This window comes from Mixophyes fleayi, chromosome 3, assembly GCF_038048845.1.
Source record: "Mixophyes fleayi isolate aMixFle1 chromosome 3, aMixFle1.hap1, whole genome shotgun sequence".
NCBI lineage: Eukaryota > Metazoa > Chordata > Amphibia > Anura > Limnodynastidae > Mixophyes > Mixophyes fleayi.
This window is the reverse complement of record NC_134404.1, coordinates 222,852,684-222,874,478: the sequence shown is the minus strand read 5'-3', so window position 1 is coordinate 222,874,478 and position 21,795 is coordinate 222,852,684. Positions and strand designations below refer to the sequence as shown.

The 21,795-nt window shown below is 38.5% G+C and overlaps 1 protein-coding gene across 2 annotated transcripts in view; it reads left to right on the top strand.

Annotated features, from left to right (window-relative positions):
- Window positions 1-21,191, top strand: part of PDE7B (phosphodiesterase 7B) — a 363,754-nt gene extending 342,563 nt beyond the window's left edge. For both annotated transcript variants that reach the window (XM_075203180.1, XM_075203179.1), the window contains 10 exons: window positions 2,843-2,994; window positions 5,420-5,483; window positions 9,245-9,340; window positions 10,577-10,677; window positions 12,284-12,415; window positions 12,990-13,081; window positions 13,271-13,415; window positions 13,778-13,874; window positions 16,742-16,822; window positions 17,467-21,191. In XM_075203180.1, the coding sequence (XP_075059281.1) occupies window positions 2,843-2,994; window positions 5,420-5,483; window positions 9,245-9,340; window positions 10,577-10,677; window positions 12,284-12,415; window positions 12,990-13,081; window positions 13,271-13,415; window positions 13,778-13,874; window positions 16,742-16,822; window positions 17,467-17,681 (1,175 nt within the window). In that variant the 3' untranslated portion in view covers window positions 17,682-21,191. The remainder of the gene's footprint in view (window positions 1-2,842; window positions 2,995-5,419; window positions 5,484-9,244; window positions 9,341-10,576; window positions 10,678-12,283; window positions 12,416-12,989; window positions 13,082-13,270; window positions 13,416-13,777; window positions 13,875-16,741; window positions 16,823-17,466) is intronic.
- The last annotated feature ends 604 nt before the right edge of the window (window positions 21,192-21,795 follow it).

Below are 21,795 nucleotides of genomic sequence, written 5' to 3'. Positions count from 1 at the left end.
TACATTCATGCTGATCTTAAATAGACAGAGAATCCTCCTAATTAGGATATCGCCGGGAGATGGGCGGAGTCCAACAGGCGTGATACCTCACTTCCGGTATCTCACTTCCGGTCGGCGGACAGTGTAAATAAAGTTGCAAACATTGACAAGCAACTGAAAAAAACTACAAAAAGACTGAAACAAGTGCAAACGCATAAAAGCTCATGCAATGACCTATGTCATATAGATATAGATATAGATGTATATGGGGCCCCCTTGCCCGTGGGGCCCCCGCGCACATGCCCATTGTGCCCAATGGAAAAGATGGCCCTGACACAAATTGAGAGCTATAACCAGCAGGGAGACTAAGCCCTCCCTGCTTATATACATAGGGGAGCCAATCATGATGCAGGGAGCACAGATACAACAATCAGCCTCAGAGGCTGTTTAATTGATTAAAAACACTGGCGCATGCGCCTGGCTGCCTCTCATGCAGGGATGCGGCGTTTCACACCCAGAGCTTCCCGACCGTTGTCTCGACAATACCCGGGGCAAAGAGCAAGGATCGTCATGGAGATGGCTGGGACACGGACCTGCAGGAGACAGTGAGCCGTGGCGACTTCACTTCTCCCTCCGATCCTGAGAGAAGTGTTACAGTTGTGCTGTGTGTGCATTACACATTTTCTCTCTTGAGGATGCAGTGCTTCCACCCAAGTCTTCTCTGCTGCACTCTGTGGGGATATGGGTGGCTTGTCCTACCAGAGGACGATTTGGGAAGCCCCATTGAATTCACACAGACCTCAGGAATAAAAAAAACACAGCATATTACTGAAAATCATGGTGGTGCATTTATTAAAAGTAAACGGTATTGGGAAGGTAGATTTAAATTTAACCAGCGGCGGTAGCTGAATTTAGACTTTGGGCGCCTGGGGGCAATTAAGACAGGGGGGCCCCTACGGTTGAAAATGAAGAGCATATTGTCATCATTCACAAGAGAGAGTTACAAGTAGGTGGTAAATATTAAACAGGTACCCAGACCAATTCTATCATAAATGGAATACTTATTTAACACATATACTAATACAATAGTGCAGTACAGTGGTCAAAGTAGAAATTTAGAAGTGGTAGTTTGGAAAATGACATCTCTCTTTCTCTCCCCCTCTCCCTTTCTTCCTGCTCTCCCCCTTATATATATATAGAGAGAGAGAGAGAAAGATATATATATATATATATATATGTGTGTGTGTGTGTGTGTATGTATATATGTGTGTGTGTATATATATATGACTAGCAGCCTATTTTAAAGGGGAAAAAAATGCAGGTGGCCCAGTGACCCAGCCATAGATTACACACTATGGGACTGGCCCAGAGGGGCAGATGCCCCCCTGCCCCCCAGCCCAGCCTGCCCCTGGTTTGAATTAAGATGCATTGTTGCTGTCATAGGAGGTAGATTAATGGATTAATACATGGCTCTGAATTTCCCGCCCGTCCATGGAAAGATTGTCCATCACCAGGAGAACATCTACTGGAAAGACTTTTATTGGACTTGCTTTTATGTTATGCCAGTCGCTGAAGCTATTTCTAAAAGCTTAATTGAATCTGAGCATGGACTTCAACATTTCAGTGGCAAAATAATCTGGTGTTATGTAATCATAATGTGTTCTAGTCCCTTCATAAATTAAACTGATGTATTTATAATCTGCTTTTATGCTTAAAATACCATACTAAATGAGTATTGATGCAAATGAAAGCAGTATCATGTTGCCATTGTAGAAAGCATTTGTCAGACCCCATGCAGGATACAGAGGACAGTTCTGGGCATCAGTTGTTAAAAAGAATAATATGCAATTTGAAAGTGCACATAAATAAGCTAAATAAGTGGCAGAATTGATTTATAAATCAAAATAATGTACTGTACAATTATATTTAGAATATAAAAAATAGTATGTGCTCATCGAAAGCCTTTGGGCCTGATTTAGCGTTTACACATTTGAGCCCTGGACGTACATGTGTATATTGAGTGGCACATATCACAAGATACATCCAACCTACAACACAGCAGAATTTCTACATTAGGCATACAGATCCATAGACTTATGCCCCAAGATTGCATAGAGAGACAGCTTGATAGCGTTATTAGTAAATGCAAAAGTCGCATTAACCTATTTGTACACAATATAATATAATGAAGAGTTATACACACAAGAGAGAGTTTCCATATAGCCTCATATTTGTTGTTAAATGCTTTTAAATTCCAATGGGAATCTTTCCTGCGATAGTCCAAATGGAAATTGCGAATAAAAATTCAGAATAGAGGGCCACAAGCAGCTAGATAGTTTTGCAGATGTCGTCATCACGTACCTTTATACTATGCCTAAAAGACACGCCTCTAAATAGTGTATCTAGGGTTGTGTCCAAGTCTAATTAGATAGCATCTTGAGGGGGTGCTGAATTCAACCTGACCTTGCCCACCCCATTCTGTCTTTCCAGGAATAAGGGCTGCAAGACTAGGATATGTTCAAATTTAAATGCTGATGCATTTTGGGGCACATGAGCAGTAAAGAAATGTTTGTAGTGGAGACTGCAATATTGCAGTTCCCTTTGCCAGTGTTTGGGCCCAAGGCAAAGATGACAAGTTGCACTCTGGGTTCCTCATATCAGATGACAAATCTGGTGATACTGCATAAAGTACTGTACTTGATTTGAAAAAAAAAATAGTATGCATGTTTTACAAACTTTTGAAGTAAGTAGTCAGAGATGGCATAACATTTGCAGTAAGTTACCGGTAGTTAAAACTTTACATTGGAGCTAAAGTCATCACTATTCATACCGTTTTGTTTTTATTTGGTGGTTGTTGTTACAGATACAGCACACTCAGGAGAAATTGGCACTAAGAAAAAAGTAAAGAGACTCTTGAGCTTTCAGAGGTATTTTCATGCATCAAGACTTCTCCGTGGAATTGTGCCACAAGCCTCACTGCATTTATTGGATGAAGACTATCTTGGCCAAGCACGGGTAAGCATGAAAAGACAGCTCTCAATATTCACAATGCTTACAATCAAGTCTCCCAAAAGGCAGAGGTTGTATTTATCATGTCAACTGCTCAGAGCATGCTGCTCATTTTTAAATAAAGAAAAACAAAACAACTTTTTCTTGAATTTAAGGTTGCAGAATATTGTGGCATACACATTTACAGCTAAATGTTAAACTTTGCAGAATATGAAGGGGTTTCATTCATTTTTAACTCAGAGTAATGTATAAATTGCTATAATTTAGTGCGGTTTGAAGTAACTGTTTTAAACTGCACTTAATGTCTAGAAACAGAGCAATTAAAAAAGCATGTTATACTAAACTCAGTGCTTTAGCGCAGGCCTGTCCAACCTGCGGCCCTCCAGATCTTGTGAAACTACAAGCCCCAGCATGCTTTGCTGGTAGACAACCAGTTGATAGCTGAAAGGGCATGCTGGGACTTGTAGTTTCACAACATCTGGAGGGCCGCAGGTTGGACAGGCCTGCTTTAGCGTCTGCAAAGGGAGTAATGGTAAACACATACACGTGAAGATAGCAAGAGCAGAGACCTGCAATGTTAACCACTGTCCAGCTGCACTTCTGTTCAGGGACTTACCTCCCAGTGTTCACCTCCACAACAGTGATTGCAGAATGTGTAACAATATGGAGATACCAAAGAAAAATCAACCTTGCCTAGATCAAGCCATGTTGATTTATTGAAAATAATTAAAAATTGTAATCGATTGCCTGTTGAAGGGCATGCTCCCCAAAACGCATAGCATGGGAATACTTTGGATCCTTGTTAACCTCGTTCACGGTCAGTCGCTAAATGTCCAAAGGTTATATAATCTGCAATTTTTTATATATTTTAATAAATCAACATGGCTTTATCTATGTGAGGTTTATTGCACTCTAGCACTCCTGATATTGCTATACATACTATACACAATGTTATGTGTGAACTTCTGGACAACATTTAAATTGCAGGCACCACTGATGCCTAATCATGTCCATCAAGAAGGTTATTGCCAGAAAGAATTAGAAGAGATATATATTGGGAGATCAAAACGGAATACTATCCTAGCCTTACTGCTAACCTTTACTTAGCCCATATTACATCATTTGCTCCAGTAAAAAAAAGAAAGATCAGATGATCACTTTTATTACACTTACAGCTACTGTGTATGACAGTGTTTTACCATACAGGAGCAATATAGGAGCAAATCATTAACTTGGAAAAAACATGTATTAAAAGGTTTTTCTTTCTAACCAAGCAATCCGTATGGAAGCTTCCACACCTACTGATAAGACGCAGTACACAGTTAGATATGTAATCCCTAACACAGCCCACTCTAGGGATAAAGAAACAAAACTCACTAGTTCCGCCATCGCATAGTTTTAACTTGAACCCATAATCTTTTAGTATATGGGCATTCCCAGAGACAATGGTATAAGGACACAATTTGGTAGGCACATTTAGGGCAGTTTGCGTAGCTTTTCAGTCATACATTATGGGACCTGTAGAGTGACAGCCCCTTTAAAGAAGCCTGAACAAATATTTTTCAGTATGTTCTAGCAGTCAAGTTATGTTTATCATAGATAAATACATTTCTGATTGTGTCCAATTGTAGTTGTGGGAAGTGTGCCAGCCAGGGAGACATCCCTGTCTCCTGTCTGCTGAAACATGGGGAGTAAACATGATATTATAAAATGTGGAGATCTTGTTGTTGCTACATCTAGAGGGTTGTTCCAATCGACTACAGGCAGTGGGGATAGTTGTGGCTGCATAGTGTTGTACCTGTTATACAGCGTCAGAGCTTTTATAGAGATAATATCTGCCTGCACCCAATGATTAAATAGATGCATGTCATGTTGGAAATCTAGATTTCTAAGGAAGGGTAAAATGAATGACTATCTACATGCAAGCCGTCATTTAAGTCTTATTTTGTTCCATACCGACCAGGTTGTCATTAATTGGGGATTATTCACATTTGGAATAAGTTGCTAGAAGCTTATTCTTACTGTTTTTATGATTAAAATATTGAAGGCTTACTAGGTGAACAGCGAATCAACGCAATTAAATGAATGTCATGTTATGTAGACCACACTACAATATGAACATTTGTCTGAAGCTCTGTGTATGTCACATAATGAAAGTCTGTGGGACTCCTGTCCACCCCACTGTGAATTATTGCTTCGAATTCTAGTTCCGTTCCTGGGTGTATTAAGGTAGTATTTTAGTGCACACCAGTTCTGTTAAATATTAACTTATAACATTACATTTTTGGTACATATACATTATACACAATATTTTCTTTCTGAGACATGTTGTATATAATATGTAAATAATGTACATTAGGTTACCTGCACAATTACTTATAGTTGAGAAAAAAGCCACACTGTAATATAATCATTTTTGTTTTATTAACAGCATATGCTATCTAAAGTGGGAATGTGGAATTTTGACATTTTCCTGTTTGACCGCCTGACAAATGGTAAGTTGGATATATTACATACAGATGTAGCATATGTCAAATTGTCTTTTAATGCCGGCTGATTTTAATATTCTTTTGCATGCTGCTACTTCAAGGAAACACATTACATCATGTCAAGTGTGTTTTCCAAACTGCAATATTGAAATTCACTGGAATATATTATTCTGCCACCTTTGAGAGAATCATGCTACACTTGTCAGATGAATGAATGGTATTCAGTGCATTCGTACTGTGCCTTATTAATCAAATTAATATTTTTAGTGTCCAGGCTCAAATTAGTACATCACAGTCATCTGTGGTCTAAGCAGAGGTATCAGTCACTTGCAGAAAAAACACATGTGGCTGAATAGTGGCGAGCTGCAAGTGATTGACAGCATGCCCCACAACCACCAATAAAATTCTCAACCAGGTCCAGCTCCTGGTAACCTGGGCTGGCTTCCACTCTAACATAGAGAACACGGATGTCTGTTATAGTAAAACTGGCAAGCACATGGCTCTGCCTCTAAGGGTAGGAGGCCACAGAAAACATTGTGCCCTTTCCCCAGGGGCTACAAGTTCTGTGCTGGCTAGTGATGGGACTGTTCACGACCTGGTCATACACATTTTTCATATAAAGTTAATTAAATATAAAACTCAACAAAACCTGTATTTACCACTTTATTAAATAAAAAAAAATTATTTCTTGGTCCATTGTAGCCCAATAGAAAATATATTTTTTTTTCCAGATCCAAATGGAAAACAAACAAACAAAAAAAAAAAGAAAAAACCTAGAAAAATCCACTTAACAAAGCAACCCAACTGCACACTACACAAAATGATCAAAGCCAATATTCCCTGGGAGTCCTCTTCCCTCCCACCCAACCACAAGCATTCTCCCACTTTGGACAACTGGCTAGCTTTGAGAGGGGATACCAGCTAGTCCATGTTTTAATCAGTTAGCAGCAGTCATTAATAGTGAGTGATTGTGTCGTTTATATGAGGATTTTTTTGGGGGGGGGGGGGGAGGGGAGAGGTTTTCTTGTTTTTTCACCATTTCTACTACAACAGACCATTTTTTAAAATTTAATAAAGTGGTGAATGATGGTTTTGGGAGTCTTTTTTTCCAAATAAAAATGTATTTATCTTTATTTTAACTTTTTGGTATAATGGGCAAGGTAGGGACCTGATCATATTGAATTTCCCAGTCCCCACAGCCCAGTAAAGTACGGAAGAGTACAGGGTTGGTAGATCCTAGAGACATCAGTCCTGCTATGATTAGCTAGGGACTGGTTTCACTAACAAAGGGGGACCCGACACTTTCTCTGTTGTAGTGGAAACCAATCTATGCCATCAAGGATTGGGGCTGGTTTAGGCTTTGGGGACACTGCTCATTTTTAAATCATATTTTTATTTTTTTTCAATAATAGTTTTTATTGAAATTTTGCAATTTACATAACATAAATAAAACAAACCAAAAAGGGGGAATAAGGGGAGGAGGGAGGGAAGGTATAGAGGGAGGAAAGTACAAGTACATTTGAAATATTCCAGCAATTACAGGCTATGCAATGGTTATCCAATCAAGTTACAGATACAGTCCCAGCCTTACCCAGGGGCTCTATTACTGCTGAGAAGACACTGATGGGTCTGCCGTAGCTTGAGAGCCAGAATGTTGGCTTATATAATCATTCTAAATAAACCATATTGTATGTGGTGAGACCGAGGCAGAAGAATATGGGACACCCAATGTCAAATCATTTATTTTTTAATACACATTGCAGCATCTCTGGTCTAATGGGAGACAATTAGAATTATTAAGCCGTATGTGTGTTTTTTCTGCAAGTGATTGACAGTTACCTCCACTCAGACTTCTGGCTGGAACCTCATATATATACAATACTAAAACAACAAACCACGTGGTTACACATAGTAAAAGTTATCAGTAGTTTGGTGTTTAACATTAAGATGACACCTAGAGAAATTGTAATTGACAATTGCTACATTTGTATATCACATTACCTGAAATGTACTTCATATTACCTAATGTGTAGAGCAATCTGGTGAATTTACCTCATTTACTCCTATCAACAAATAGTGGCATTGTTGTGTTTGATACATAAACTTTGTAAAAGAATGCAATAAGTAAGGAGAAGAAACCTTGCTTTCACAACTCCATAACCACTTCTGCTTGTGTCTAGACCTGGGAGTGGTTCTGGAAGCAAAGCAGTGTCTTTTGGATGCTGCCTTCTCTTTACACTCATGTTCAACTGCATGTGAATGCTAGGGATTCAATAGAGTTTCCTCCATTGACCCTTCCCGAACTGCAGGTGTGAACACTTGTTACATACCATGTGTCAAACGTGTTGTGCTTGAGAACAGTTGCCACATGCATTTTTATAACTGACCTGTGAGATACAGCTGTCTTGATGTCAGATATCTCTGAAGATTTAGTCTGCTTAGAGACATGTATCTTGTCCAACAAGGTGATCATAAGGAGATTAACTGAGCATGCAGCATTAACAGTGATGCCTGCAATCCTGGCTTAACAGTATAGTGCATTGCATAACAAAAATCTAATCAGCTTGAATCTGTCAGCAGATGGTGATAGTTTAAAATAGACACTTATGTGGCTTCAAGTAATTTACAGAAGATCTTATATATATAGAGCAGCAGGAGGTCATTTGGACAATGTATACTAAAGAAAATTCTCATTAGGCAAACCCATATTCACATGCTAGGGGCCCTGTGGCAGAGCTCTTCATGACAATGTCGGTATTGGTGTCTTAATGTTGTTGTTGGTATTTAGATGGGAACAGTTAAACTGATGGCTAAATTATCTACATGGCTTGTGATTCAAAGGACTACCATATGTTAGATACCACCAGCTTTGAATTGATCAGTTGCCAAAGGATCCACTGTTGGTGCTTAAGCCTAAATTGGCCCATAATCATTTCTGACTCAAGGAAACTTTATATTTACCCTAAAGTTCCAAAACCAATAATTTAATCAAATTATTGTATGTTATTGTTTCTGTAGTATAAAATGTAATTTTGTGATGTGTCCTATCATCTCCAGGCTGGCACTGGAAAGACCAGTCCTCCAGACATATAGCTGAAAAACCTAATTACTTAAAACATAGCTCAGTCAATAGTTTTTTTTTATAAATCTCAAAATACAGGACTCCTTACCATGTGCCATTCAACATACTTAATGAGACCTGTAGTAGAACGCTATTGTTTGTACCGAACTGGCAAAAAAGTTGCAGTAATGTTAAAAGTAATAAGTAAATTGAATAGTTGACACAAAACAGCTTAAAGTGTGCACAGGCCAGAGAAAATGTGTATACACACATCAGAGTTTCCAAGTTCTATAATAACCTAGAACTCCTGTATGAGTAGTATTGATTTTTTCTGATCCATCTCTGCAATGAACATAAAGAACTTTCGGTAACCGTATTACCTTTCTGCCAGCTGTAGAATGAATACACTTTTGTGATACACAATATTGCCCATATTCATTGGCTCACAGTCAGCGCTGCAGACAACAGTCATGTATTATAGTGGAAATGTCAAAAATAGAAAAGGTAAACAATCCTGCACCTTGGGGTACCAGGAGACTAATCTGTTGTAGTTAGAAATAATAGCTATCCCCTCCACACCATCCTTACTCTCTAGAGTTGTGAAAAAACTGTTGAAAAATGTGATTAACGATGTAAAAAATGTCTATTTTTGAAAACATATTTTGTAAATAATGCATATACAAACAGCATATTTCTTCTCTACAAGGTAACAGCCTAGTAACATTGCTGTGTCATCTATTCAACGTCCACGGGCTTATCCATCACTTCCAGCTTGACATGGTGAAACTACACAGATTTCTAGGTAGGTCTACTTTTATTAATGCAATCACAAAATTGACTGGGATCCGTCGCAATACACGTTTCTAACAATAGTTACATATCTATGTTCTTCCATTGGCCTGAAATAAGGGTGAATGCCCCTTTTTCCACTTTGTTTTATTTAAGCCAACAGCATAGTGTAATTTGCATGTAAATAACATGTTTCACAAATTCTCATAACCACAAGAATCCTACAGTATTGTATCTTTTATTAACTTAACATCATATACCATATAACACTGGGCAAAAACTCAGGAAGGGACCAAAGGTGTCCCAAGATAGGAAGGGACACAAAAGCTTCTGGTATAGGTCCTGTTGTCCCAATGTGTGAAAGTCTTTTTAGTCAAAATCACAGAGATTCTTTCAAATGTAGACTCCCAAATGTTGGGTAACAAAGTTGCATCCTTGTGGTTATATTGCTAAAATCCATGTCAGAAACAGTGGTTTTGAAATCAAATTCAGTCAGTTGATTAGAAGAAGAGTTTACTGAAAGTGAATTTAATAGGTACTTGGTATAATAATCCAGAGATGGTGATGTCCTAAACATTCCGTTTCTACTGTGACCTTCAATCCTCTGGGCATAATGTACAACCTTGTACAGAAGGATCCCCACAACTTAGTAAGATTTAATAAATCAAAATATATCCAACATTTCCCTGGGTCCTGTTTTATTTTGCTTTGTGGTTATGCTACAGCAATTGTGTACTGCTATCTAATAAACTAATTCTTAATCATATTTTATAAAGTTAGTTTTGTAAGTCCCTCATCTCTCCTATATGCTATATTAGGCTGTGTTGAGTTTGATGGAGTGAGGGCATTCCATGCAAAGTACAGAGTAAGTTGCATCGGTGTGCCTGGTAATGGTAGCAAACATGAGGCTTGGGTTGAAGGGATGAAAAGGGCACATCTTTGTTGGTTTTTAATGCTTTGTTTTAAGGCAGCACATCCATTTCCGCTCTGCAAGATAGTTTGCACCACCTCGGCTTTCATCCTATACTTTTAAATGGTTACATTTTGTGATATTTCTGGGTGCACTTTGTCCAATGTGTGTATATATATACACACACACACATATCTCTCTCTCTCTTTATATATATATATATATATATATATATATATATATATATAGTATATTTAACTTTTTTTCTTTCTTCTGTTAAAATGACATTGCTTAACATAAATATAATGACTCACCAACATTATTAATTATTCATTGTAGTTATGGTTCAAGAAGATTACCACAGCCAAAACCCATATCATAATGCTGTCCATGCTGCAGACGTCACACAAGCTATGCACTGCTATTTGAAAGAGCCCAAGGTATGATCTACTGTCTAATAACAGGGTGTGTGTGTGTTGTTTAATTGCATTTCTAATGCTAATAATAGGTTTTTAAAAGCTAATAGGTATAAAGACCCTTCCTTATTGTTGTCTATATAGTTTCACTACTTCCGACAATATTTTCATGATCTTAAAATCATTTATTTTGACCTTACTATACTTGTGGGATGTGATAGGACTTAATTGACCCTGGTACATTTTAACAAGTTGAACGTTCATTGCCTGCCATATTAGTAATATTACTAAACTACAAGAATGTGGAAACTATCCATTAGTGATAAGAGTCTGTAACCATCCTGTAATGTGTTTGCTTTCCACAATTTATTTTAGCTTATTAACCATTACACTACTCAGAGCCATGACAGACACACTATGGCGCCCTAGGATTAGTATGATTTCTGGGCCTCAGACATTGCTGTTACTCTGCCTCTCTCCATATTTTGGGCCTGGTTCATCTTTGGACATAAGTCCCTTTGTGTGCTGTATCTTACGTGAAATCGCTCTGGGGATGCACAGAAACTGACTTTACTCCTAAGAACGTGTCTACATGTAATTCATGTCTGAACGCAAATGACACTACTGTCTAAGACTAGAGATTCTGGGTTTCTCTTAAGTACGTGGTTTTTAGCCGTATCATTTGCACCAGCTACAGGGTGGATGTAAGTGCTGACTGATAATGATGACGAACATGGCATAGTCTTTGTTTTAAAAACTACACATATGGGTTCTACTAGATAGCACAGAACATGTGTCTGCACGTAAGATTAAAAAAAATTAAAAACAGATTTTTATTAATGATTATAGTATTATGTGTTGGTAATTTCATTTATTTCATACGTTCTGGTGGGACTTTATATTGCACATATGCATGTGTGTATCCTCTATCCTTAACATATGACATATACTGTTCAGGTAGAGCGTAATTATACCCAGATTCAATTGAAAACGAATCTTGAGATCCACTTGCATTTGAATACGGGCCCACGTACACTCAAGTTCCCTGCTTGTTTTAAAAACATAACTTGCTTGTAGGTTGCGTTCAAAAATTAATCAGGCCCTATGTGTTTATTAAAATATACGTCATCATTTAACATCAATGGCTGTAATCCTAGCTTTGCATCTACAAGTTCTCAGAATAGTTCTGTGATAAGCAATGTGAAAGAAAATAGTTGGATCACATGTCATTACCCTGGCTCTAGACTTTCCTTAAATGCCTTGGGCTCACTGCTACTCCAGGGAAGTGCAGTTTTGGCTGATGCTGACTTGAGGGCTATTGTAGGGCTGTGTTGTCTAGGGCAGCCATACAGAAATATTCAAATATACCAAGATTCATAGGAATACATTCTGTCAATTATTTGGAAGTGTTTTTCAGCAAAAAGGAAACGTGATGCTTTTGTGGACTTTTGTGTCCCAGTTGCCCGTTTTAAAAAATCTGGGTGCCCTTGCTGAGCTATATCTCCATTGACACAAAGTACAGATCTCTCCATGCCTGCTTCAATCCATATTACATCAGTTAGAACATACAAATCTGCTGTACTTGTACCTACACTTTGCAGACAAGTAAAGCTCTGCTTGCTTCTCACAGCTTGCCAGCTATCTCAGCCCTCTGGACGTAATGCTCGGGCTGCTAGCAGCAGCAGCACATGATGTGGATCATCCAGGAGTTAACCAGCCATTTTTGATAAAAACTAAACATCATCTTGCAAGTCTGTACCAGGTGAGAGTGACTGTGGGATTCATGTGGGGAGGAGGATTTGTCTTGTATTTTTCTTAGGAGCAATGGCCGTCCTATCAATATGTAACTGCAAATTATTATTTTTGTGCAATGCAGTATTGACTGATCAGCTTTCTACCCAGAGCACTGGTTATAATAACATATTATGCCTTTACCATGTGCTGTTTCTGATATTAACGTCTATGAGCCTGTAGATGCATCTCTTTGTGCGCTTTTCTCACCACCCTTGTTACACTTATTCCACCAAAAGGTGCACTGTGACTTTTGCCCTTACTAGTCATGCACCACGAAGAAAGCTACAAAGAGCAGATGGGACACTATGGCATGTAGAACTGTATGATAATTTAACTGGTTGTCTCACAAACAGCTCATTGTAAACACACAACACACGAGAATTGATAGAGCACGGGCATGACGCCAAGCTGTGGTAGTGTAATGCCAAATGACTGGTTTTACATAATAAGTTTGGGATAAATAAACAGGCACTATTAGTATAAAATAACGATTACTTGAAGAGTCTGTGGTTGACATTTATCGTGGTTGTTTCCTTCAATAGAACACATCTGTTTTAGAGAACCACCACTGGAGGTCCACTGTTGGCATGCTGAGGGAATCAAGGCTATTAGCACATCTCTCAAAGGAAACAACGTAAGTAGTATGAAACAACAGGACATTGCTCTTCATGTAACTCGTCAGATTTAAAATGCAAAAGAGATTCTTAAGCACAGAGCAAATGTCTTAAAGCAGAAGATACATGATCTATAATACCATTCTTCTGATGTACAACTAAACAGACTTCTAGTTTTTTGGTCTTACCGTGTGATGTTATTACTTCAGGCAGGATATCGAACAGCAGTTGGGCTCCTTGATATTATCAACAGACATCAATCGTCAGAATGAGTTTCTTGGTCGTTTTAAAGATCACCTCGACAACAAAGATCTCATCTTGACTGATCCAGATCACAGACATTTTATGTTACAGGTAATAATAGCTCAGTCCACACAGACAGTTAAATGTCCAATTGCTACCTGAACACGTAGACCATGCACTGGTACATAGCTCAGGAATGTCATTTCTATTCAGTCCAGAGCTGTCACCTCGGATTCTGCCATTCACATTAATAGGTCAGAAACAATGAGAAACCATGATTTACTACTGTGGTGCATGGTACCATGATCTGGACATACAGAGTCCATTAACCTTTTACTCCGTTTGGATGTTTATTTACACACCAAGTTATATACTGTACATTAATTGTAAATTAACTGATTTTGAGTCCTGGTACATTTACAGATTAATAAATGGCACAAAACCCACCATCACCGAACCATTGTGTTTTGCAGATTGCCCTGAAGTGCGCTGACATCTGCAATCCTTGCCGTGTGTGGGAACTGAGCAAGCAGTGGAGTGAAAGGGTCTGCGAAGAATTCTACAGACAAGGTTAGATATTGCCAGAAATTCAAAGCAGCTAGTCCCTCGGACAAACCAATACCTCCCATCTGTTTATTTAAGCAGAGGCCAAAATGTCCACTTAGTTCAAGGCTAAGTTTCTGAATCAGTTAGCAAACTAAAAGTAAATTAGCATTTGCTCATTTCCTTTCTGTAATAGAGCAGAAGTTAGGAAATATAGACTGTGCATTGCAGACTCAGAGATTTAGTGTTCCTAGTAAACTGAGCCTCAGGATTTACATATCCTTGTATGCAGTCATCTATGCTTACCGACCACTACTGCTTGAGTGAAGTACCCCTCTCTGCTTCCTGTACTTGCTCCACATCCTGAAATGTGGCTCTGCTGTGTTTATTTTACCGACTCACATCTAAGGCCAAATTATGTAGACAACATGAAAAGTTTTTGTTAGCATTAGTGTCCAAAACAGCATACATATTTTAATGTTATTATAATAATGGAATAATATTGAGATACTTTACATTTGATAAATATGTTAGTGTATATACATACTTCTAGTCATATGTTATTTTGGTTAAATTAGAACGCCACTGAAACACTATATTTTAAAAGCTTAATGTCTTGTCCATTTCTTGGCTGCACCATTCCTCTGTTTACCCAAGGCTTTGTGAACTGCATGTGGATCCTAACAGTTCCCAGCACATGAGCTTATACAACTGTTCGCTGCCTTTAGTCTGCGCCTGTCGCTTTAGTTTGATGCATGAATTAAATTGGTTGGAGGGGGGGAGTGTAGGTATTCTAGTGACATACGTCGAATAAATCTTTCCTGAAAGGATAAACAAAGCTTGTGCCAGTACTTTGGGATGTACTCATGGGTGGTACGTGCAATGGAAATGCAGGATGCTCACCACTCACTGTCAATTGACATGCAGATCCCCACAGGTACTGTAAGAACAGTTACAAAATGTCACATTCACACTTCGGCCAGCCTTGCAGGTTAAGATCACTTTGCTGCGACCATTAGGTGTAACAACAAGGACACTCTGAAGTGTGTCACATCCTTTAAATGTAGAGCACCTCATGGAAGCACAATATAACGATTATACATCCCTAGAACAAAGGCTTTATGTGCAGATGCAAGTTAAAAACACATCTTCAATGTGTGTGTATATATATATATATATATATATATATATATAAGCCACAAGAATAATGTTTACTATCTATAAATCGTTCCATTTATTAATAATTGAGTAAGAGAAGATGTATAATAAATCAATATATTTACTGCTAAAGCACCATACAATATTAAAACATATATTGGTCCCTATGATTTGTTATGAAACCACAGTCTCTCAAAACGTCCATAAAAGTTAGTGATATTAGTGTCAGTCTCAGTAATCACCATTCTCAATGAGTTCTTAAATAATAATTTGCAAACCATTCTCAATGTTAGTGCAAAGTCTCTATATATGTTGCAAACGCAGGAGCATGGCTCATACAGAACACCTGGCCTCCCAATTTGCTCCCCTGGGGAACCCAAATCAAGCAGCAAACAACCGCATATCCAATAATAAAGCTGGGAGCCGTGGCCAGCCAGCAGTTGTTTGACCGTGGCCTACCGGCTGCGGCCTAGTATTTGCCATTGGCGTCAGTTTATCTCTGGCTGCAGCTCCCAAGTGTTGGCACTTGCCAGAACCACGCCCCGTATGAAGTTATAATACTGCCAGGAGATGCCCAGACAGTCTAGCTGGTAAACCAGCTTCACATTCCAGCAGTCTGCTGCTAATAATCAGGCTCCATCCTTAAGAGGTCCTTTAAACCAGGTGGATTCAAAGGCTTCCATGGCCTGTGTAAAAACTGAGAACCCAGCTTGAGGCCTACCACCAAGACAGGTGCAGCGAGTACAGACTTTGAACAAACTGTTAACAGAACTATAACTATCTTAAAACATTTGAAAAGTATACTACTTCACCTACCTAATATTTACTGGTGTAACCTATTGGCAGAACATATGGGCCGATGTCTGTAATAGGTGTTAGCAGAATGTGAGAAGGATGTTAGGCCACACGTTAGTAACTTAATCAGATTGATGGTGTATTATCACAGGATATAGTGAAGTAACGTCTGTAATGCAGGATACAGGATATATGTACCTTACAGGTAAACAACAATCTTGTGTACAGCAGTATGGAGCAGGTCTTGTGGAACACAGATACACATATATATGTAGTCTCAGTGAGACTTCGATGTACCACACAGCCATGAAGTACATATACTATTTATTATATATAGGACAGACAGTGCAGCACATGTAAGATGCACCCCTGTGCAGAGTCCAAAATTAGCACAGTTACATACGCAGCAGCGTTACAGCCATGCTGCTAGCCGGATATACAGAAATGGGAGAGAGAGACAGGAACGGGGGGCATAGAGGGCATGCATGCACAGTAAGTTAAACCAGACAGGACGCGGTGGCACCCCACTTCTGGTTACTTGACCACCAGGGAAGGAGACGGACCATAGCGCTCCTCTTCAACAATATTGCAGTTACAGCTTTACAGAAAGTGATATCGCCTCACTACAACCCAACAACAAAGCTTTGTTGCCTCCAAGAGGCCATTCGTGAAATGACAGTTTTGTATTCTTCAAGGAAAACAGAAGACAACAATTTCCTTATAAAGAACTCCACTCTTCAATTTTCACTTCTCATAAAGTAAATTGTTCTCATTCAAGAGTTGACGTCTTAATGGTACATAAACGATTTCTTAGAAAAATTCTATTGCTGTGAGTTGTATTTCTGCAACCTAAATATCCAGTGGGCATGTAATGTGTATGCAGTCAGTTAGTAAGGTAATGGCTGAGAACTAAACACAAGCTTTTTATATTTGCTTCCTAGGAGACCTTGAACGGAAGTTTGGCCTAGAAATAAGTCCACTTTGCAATCAACAGAAGGATTTAATTCCTAGTATACAAGTTGGTAAGTACACCTAAACTCTTTCATATGTTTTACAGATATAATAGATTAAATGGTTAGCAGATATATTGTATCTATATATAATATATACATTTAATAATATACATTTGGCACGCAAAGCAATGATACATCCAATGACATGCTTACTGTAATCCTGCTCATGGAGACCTGGGTTATTTTAATAATGGACAAAATGGGCATCCTGAGCCAAATGGTAGTACTGGGAATGTATTGAGTCGTTATTGTAGCTTTCAGCATAGAAAAAAATACAGGGGCCCATAAGTGTGGAAACAGAAATGAGGAATGAAATATTAATCAAGTGTCTCCTCATATGATCTGGGTGTGGTTGAAAACTTTTTAGGGTCTGCGGCCATCTTGAAGTCGGCCAACTTATTTTATTTCCATTTTAAAAGAGTATTTCCACACTTATGGACATAAGGCATAAGGATTGGTACCACTTACACCTCAAAAGAATCTCTCTCTCCCTCTCCTCTCTCTTCTTTTTTGTTTTCTTTTGTGTCAGTGAAATACAATCCAGTATCACAATGTGTATGTATTTTCTGTCATTTCACCTATGAGTTTGGTTTTTCATGTTTTTCAAGATGTTTACCTTATCACCTTACATATTTATTTTCAATTTCTCAAAGGCTTCATAACCTACATTGCAGAGCCACTGTTTGTGGAGTGGGCAAGATTTACGGGGGACACTCCTCTATCTGTAAATATGCTAAATCACCTCAGGAAGAACAAGTCCAAGTGGAGGGCCCTATTACACAAGCAGCGCAGCAAGAGCAATGATCGCTTGGGACCGGTAACTGAAGGCAAAGAAGACCAAAAGATCAGTGAAGGTGGCGCCCCCTAGTGACAATGTCTTCTTCTCTGTAGCAATGCTGTCCTTTTCTTTGCTGCTTTCAATGAAGAGGGATTCATATAAGGCGCAGGTTGCCTGTTGTTGCCACAACAGGTTTAAGGAAGTTCAGAAGGAAGCAGAGTATAGTTATCTGGGTAATCTACTGCTCAGTCTGGTATCTTATTATATCAGCCTTTATTATGTCAGTATGAGCAAGACCAGCATCCCTAATTTCCAGTGATCAAACTGAATGACGGAGAACTGAGGACACAAAGATATGTGGATATGTTCCTGGATGAACTTTGCAACTAGAATACGCCATATCCAGAGTAATGTAGCAGCATATAGCACTTTCGGAACTACTTCTCAGAGCTTAGTGCAGCTATCCCCAACCTCTGGAGTACCACGCCACCACGTCCGCAAGAGTAAACAACCACACAAAAAAACACCAGCAACAACTGGACTCAGACGAGATCTGTCTGAGAGGACAACTTTGTAATATTATTATTATGTAAAAGATCACAAATAAGATACTCTTTTTTATTTTTACATTTTATATTCTCTAGATCAGAACAAAATGTAAATGTAAATGAAGCACTACCCAAACTACCCTACAAATGTACAGACACTTTTGAATGTTTTCACACCACTTTGGATTAACGAGCAGTGTGTCTCTTTCTGTAAAAGGAGAACAATGGCCACATAAACTGTTGGCAGGACGTGTTTGGCTTTTTTTTTTTCAACAACACATGGCCACTGTATCATTGGTATGACAGAGGGTTTATAAATGTAATTGCAACAGATGTATTTTTGCATCTGTACCTTTTTCTGTATATACTGAGCTACTGATCCTCATGCCAAATACTGTCGCATTGTGAAAACTGCTACCTGTACAGATATTGGCACTGTGAACAGAATACTGTTACTCTTAACGAAAAATATATATTATAGTATCTGTAAATATGGTACATAGAAGATTTCTAAAAGAATGCTCATGTTAAGGCCTTAAATTTTAACTTGTCATGTTTCAATTGTTGTATTTTCCACATAATTCACCAATGCCTTTTGTCAAACCTCCGCAGTTTCTCTATTAATAGTCACCATGAAACCAGACAGAAGGGCTCATTTATTAACAATGTCTTTAGGTACAAAACTTATACACAGCAATCCATCAGCAATCGGCTTTCAGCAAATAATTGTTACCTGTCTAGTGCAAATTAGTCAGTGAGTGTCTGATTGATTGCTATGGTTTAGTGGAACTTTTGCACCTAAATGCAATGTTAGTAACTAGAGAGTATTAGAAATTCTGTACTTCACAAGCATTCCACAAGGAATAGATTATGTACTACTAATGAATAGATTTTAAATGACCCCTGTAGTTAGAACTGAGTTTGTCATAGGGTACTTGATAGTTCCCAGGTGAAACTGACCTTCAACCTCAATCGAGCACATCTCTTGATATTGAACAACAAAAATTAGTTTTGAACCTATTAGTAATTCTTGACCTTAGAGAAATCAACATTTTATAAAGCAATCCACAAACGTGCATGGCAAGGTGCTGTGCAGCTACTGTACCACAAGACACACACCAGCTCTAATACCATAGTGTACTGTATAGTCACCACACCAAGAGACACACCAGCTCCAACACCATTAGACACTGTGTAGCTACTACACCAAGACACACACCAGCTCCAACACCATTAGACACTGTGTGGCTACTACACCAAGACACACACCAGCTCCAACACCATTAGACACTGTGTGGCTACTACACCAAGACACACACCAGCTCCAACACCATTAGACACTGTGTGGCTACTACACCAAGACACACACCAGCTCCAACACCATTAGACACTGTGTGGCTACTACACCAAGACACACACCAGCTCTAACACCATTAGACACTGTGTGGCTACTACACCAAGACACACACCAACTCCAACACCATTAGACACTGTGTGGCTACTGCACCAAGACACACACCAGCTCCAACACCATTAGGCACTGTGTGGCTACTGTACCAAGACACACACCAGCTCCAACACCATTAGGCACTGTGTGGCTACTACACCAAGACACATACCAGCTCCAACACCACTGGTCACCGTGAGATATTCTGCAGCTCTAGCTTCAGCAATAGTTCTATTACTACTACATCATCTATGAACTAGAGAGGGAGAGCTGAGAGCAAGGCATAGGTGTTGTAGGACTCTTCTGATGGAGTCCGGCCATAACATAACAGCTAATGGGGCAGGCAGATAGTGTAATCCTGGAGAGTGAGCAAGACATTTTTAAGAATGGTGGATTTAAAATTAAAAAATATTTTAAATTTATGTTTACTGGTCCTTTAATGTTGAGAGTATATTAGGAACTATTAGTTGTTAGAGTTTAATTGAGACATATACCATAGCACCCTTCATCTGCAAGCTGTTTAACTATTCTGTATTATTTCTTTTGCATTCTACATATATAGAAATCATCAAAAAATCCTTCTGCTATGCGACACAATGTACCCATTGCATACCATGCGTGTTTGCTGTCTTATTATCAGTTCCATACACTTGGTTTATGGTTACTTTTTGCATGCAGCGCTTGTATACATTTATATCTTGTATTTTAATAACAATTCATGGCTTACGTTTCAGAAAAGCTTGTGTCTCATTAACTTAGCTGTTTTGTTGATGAATTTGTTTAACATAGTACACATGGGACCTCATCTAGAGTCGGACGCAAAGTCTATTTTAGGGGCAAGTGTCCAAAATGCAGGCGGATTTGGTGCTTTCTGCACATGCATGATAGTGTTTTTTTGTTGGATGCGCCTAAAACGGACTTTGCGTCCAACTCTAAATGAGGTCCATGATCTTTAATCCCTAGCACAAACATGGAAAGGAAACTAACATAACAGACCTCCATACCGCCAAATGATAACAAAATGATTTGCAAAACATTGTTAAAACTATTCTGTCTAACAATTAAAACACAACTGTTAAACTCTCCAACTTTTCTACAACATATCGGGGTTCTATATTGAAACCTGCTCAAAACATCTCTAAATGATAATGGTTGGCTGCTTGTCAAGAGCTATTGTCATAATGTGATCAATGAGAGCTACTTAGGGGATGGGGGAGGGTGAAAACATGGATTAGTTGCTTTGCAAAGTGTCTTGATTTATTTGGGCTGGATTCTGCTTTGGTCAAGAATATGTGTTAAAATCAGCATGTGTAAGTGCTCTTTTTTTCAAGATTTAAGCGGGAAAATAAAATAAATAATGATGAATTGTCAATTTGGGGATATGAATTTAAATACATGGGTGGTATCCTGTAAGAGTGCGTTTTCATACTCCACCTTATGGATTAATTATGTAAGGGTAAAGAAATTGCACACTTAAACCACTTACATATAGAATTACTTTTAAAAGATTAAGGCTTCATGGTATTTTTGTATAATATTCTCTCTGATAATAAAAGGCATTTCTGTCTTACATTATTTTCTTCTATAAAAGCACACATCAAATTATCCTTTGTTGTTGACCATTCTCTTCAATCAGTGAATGCATCATGGAAGAAAAAAATGAAGTTCATATGTATAAGTAGTTTTTTTTTCTTTTTTCAATCTACTGAAGATTACATAAAGATACAGAAATTATATGTACAAACAGGTATAAAAAAGTATAATATTCACTTTTTTTTTAAGAACTTTAAACAATCAGGTATCTGTATCAAAGGGGGTAGAAGGATAGGTGGGAGTGGTGTCCTCATGGTTTTGCTCATAGACCTATGTGCCCGCAAAAATCTAAAAATAGTTATATTAGTGAGCAGCGACAAAGCCCGTTGACCAGCAAATATGGTTGCCAATTGTAATTCTATCAGGATCGCAGAATGGACTCACCCCTCTAGCAGTTAGCGGCTATCAGGGGAATCTTTAGTAATATAATCACCTATACCAAATTGCTGTAGAACGGTCTGAACAAGACATAGAGGTATCATTCATTGCCATATAAAAGTCTATTCTGGAGTACAAGTTTTTTAGTATCTGGTATTGTCTCTTGTCTTCTGGTTGCTGTAAGCACTATATTTTATATCTTCCCATGATGTTTTATCAGCCACATGTAAAGCACTGT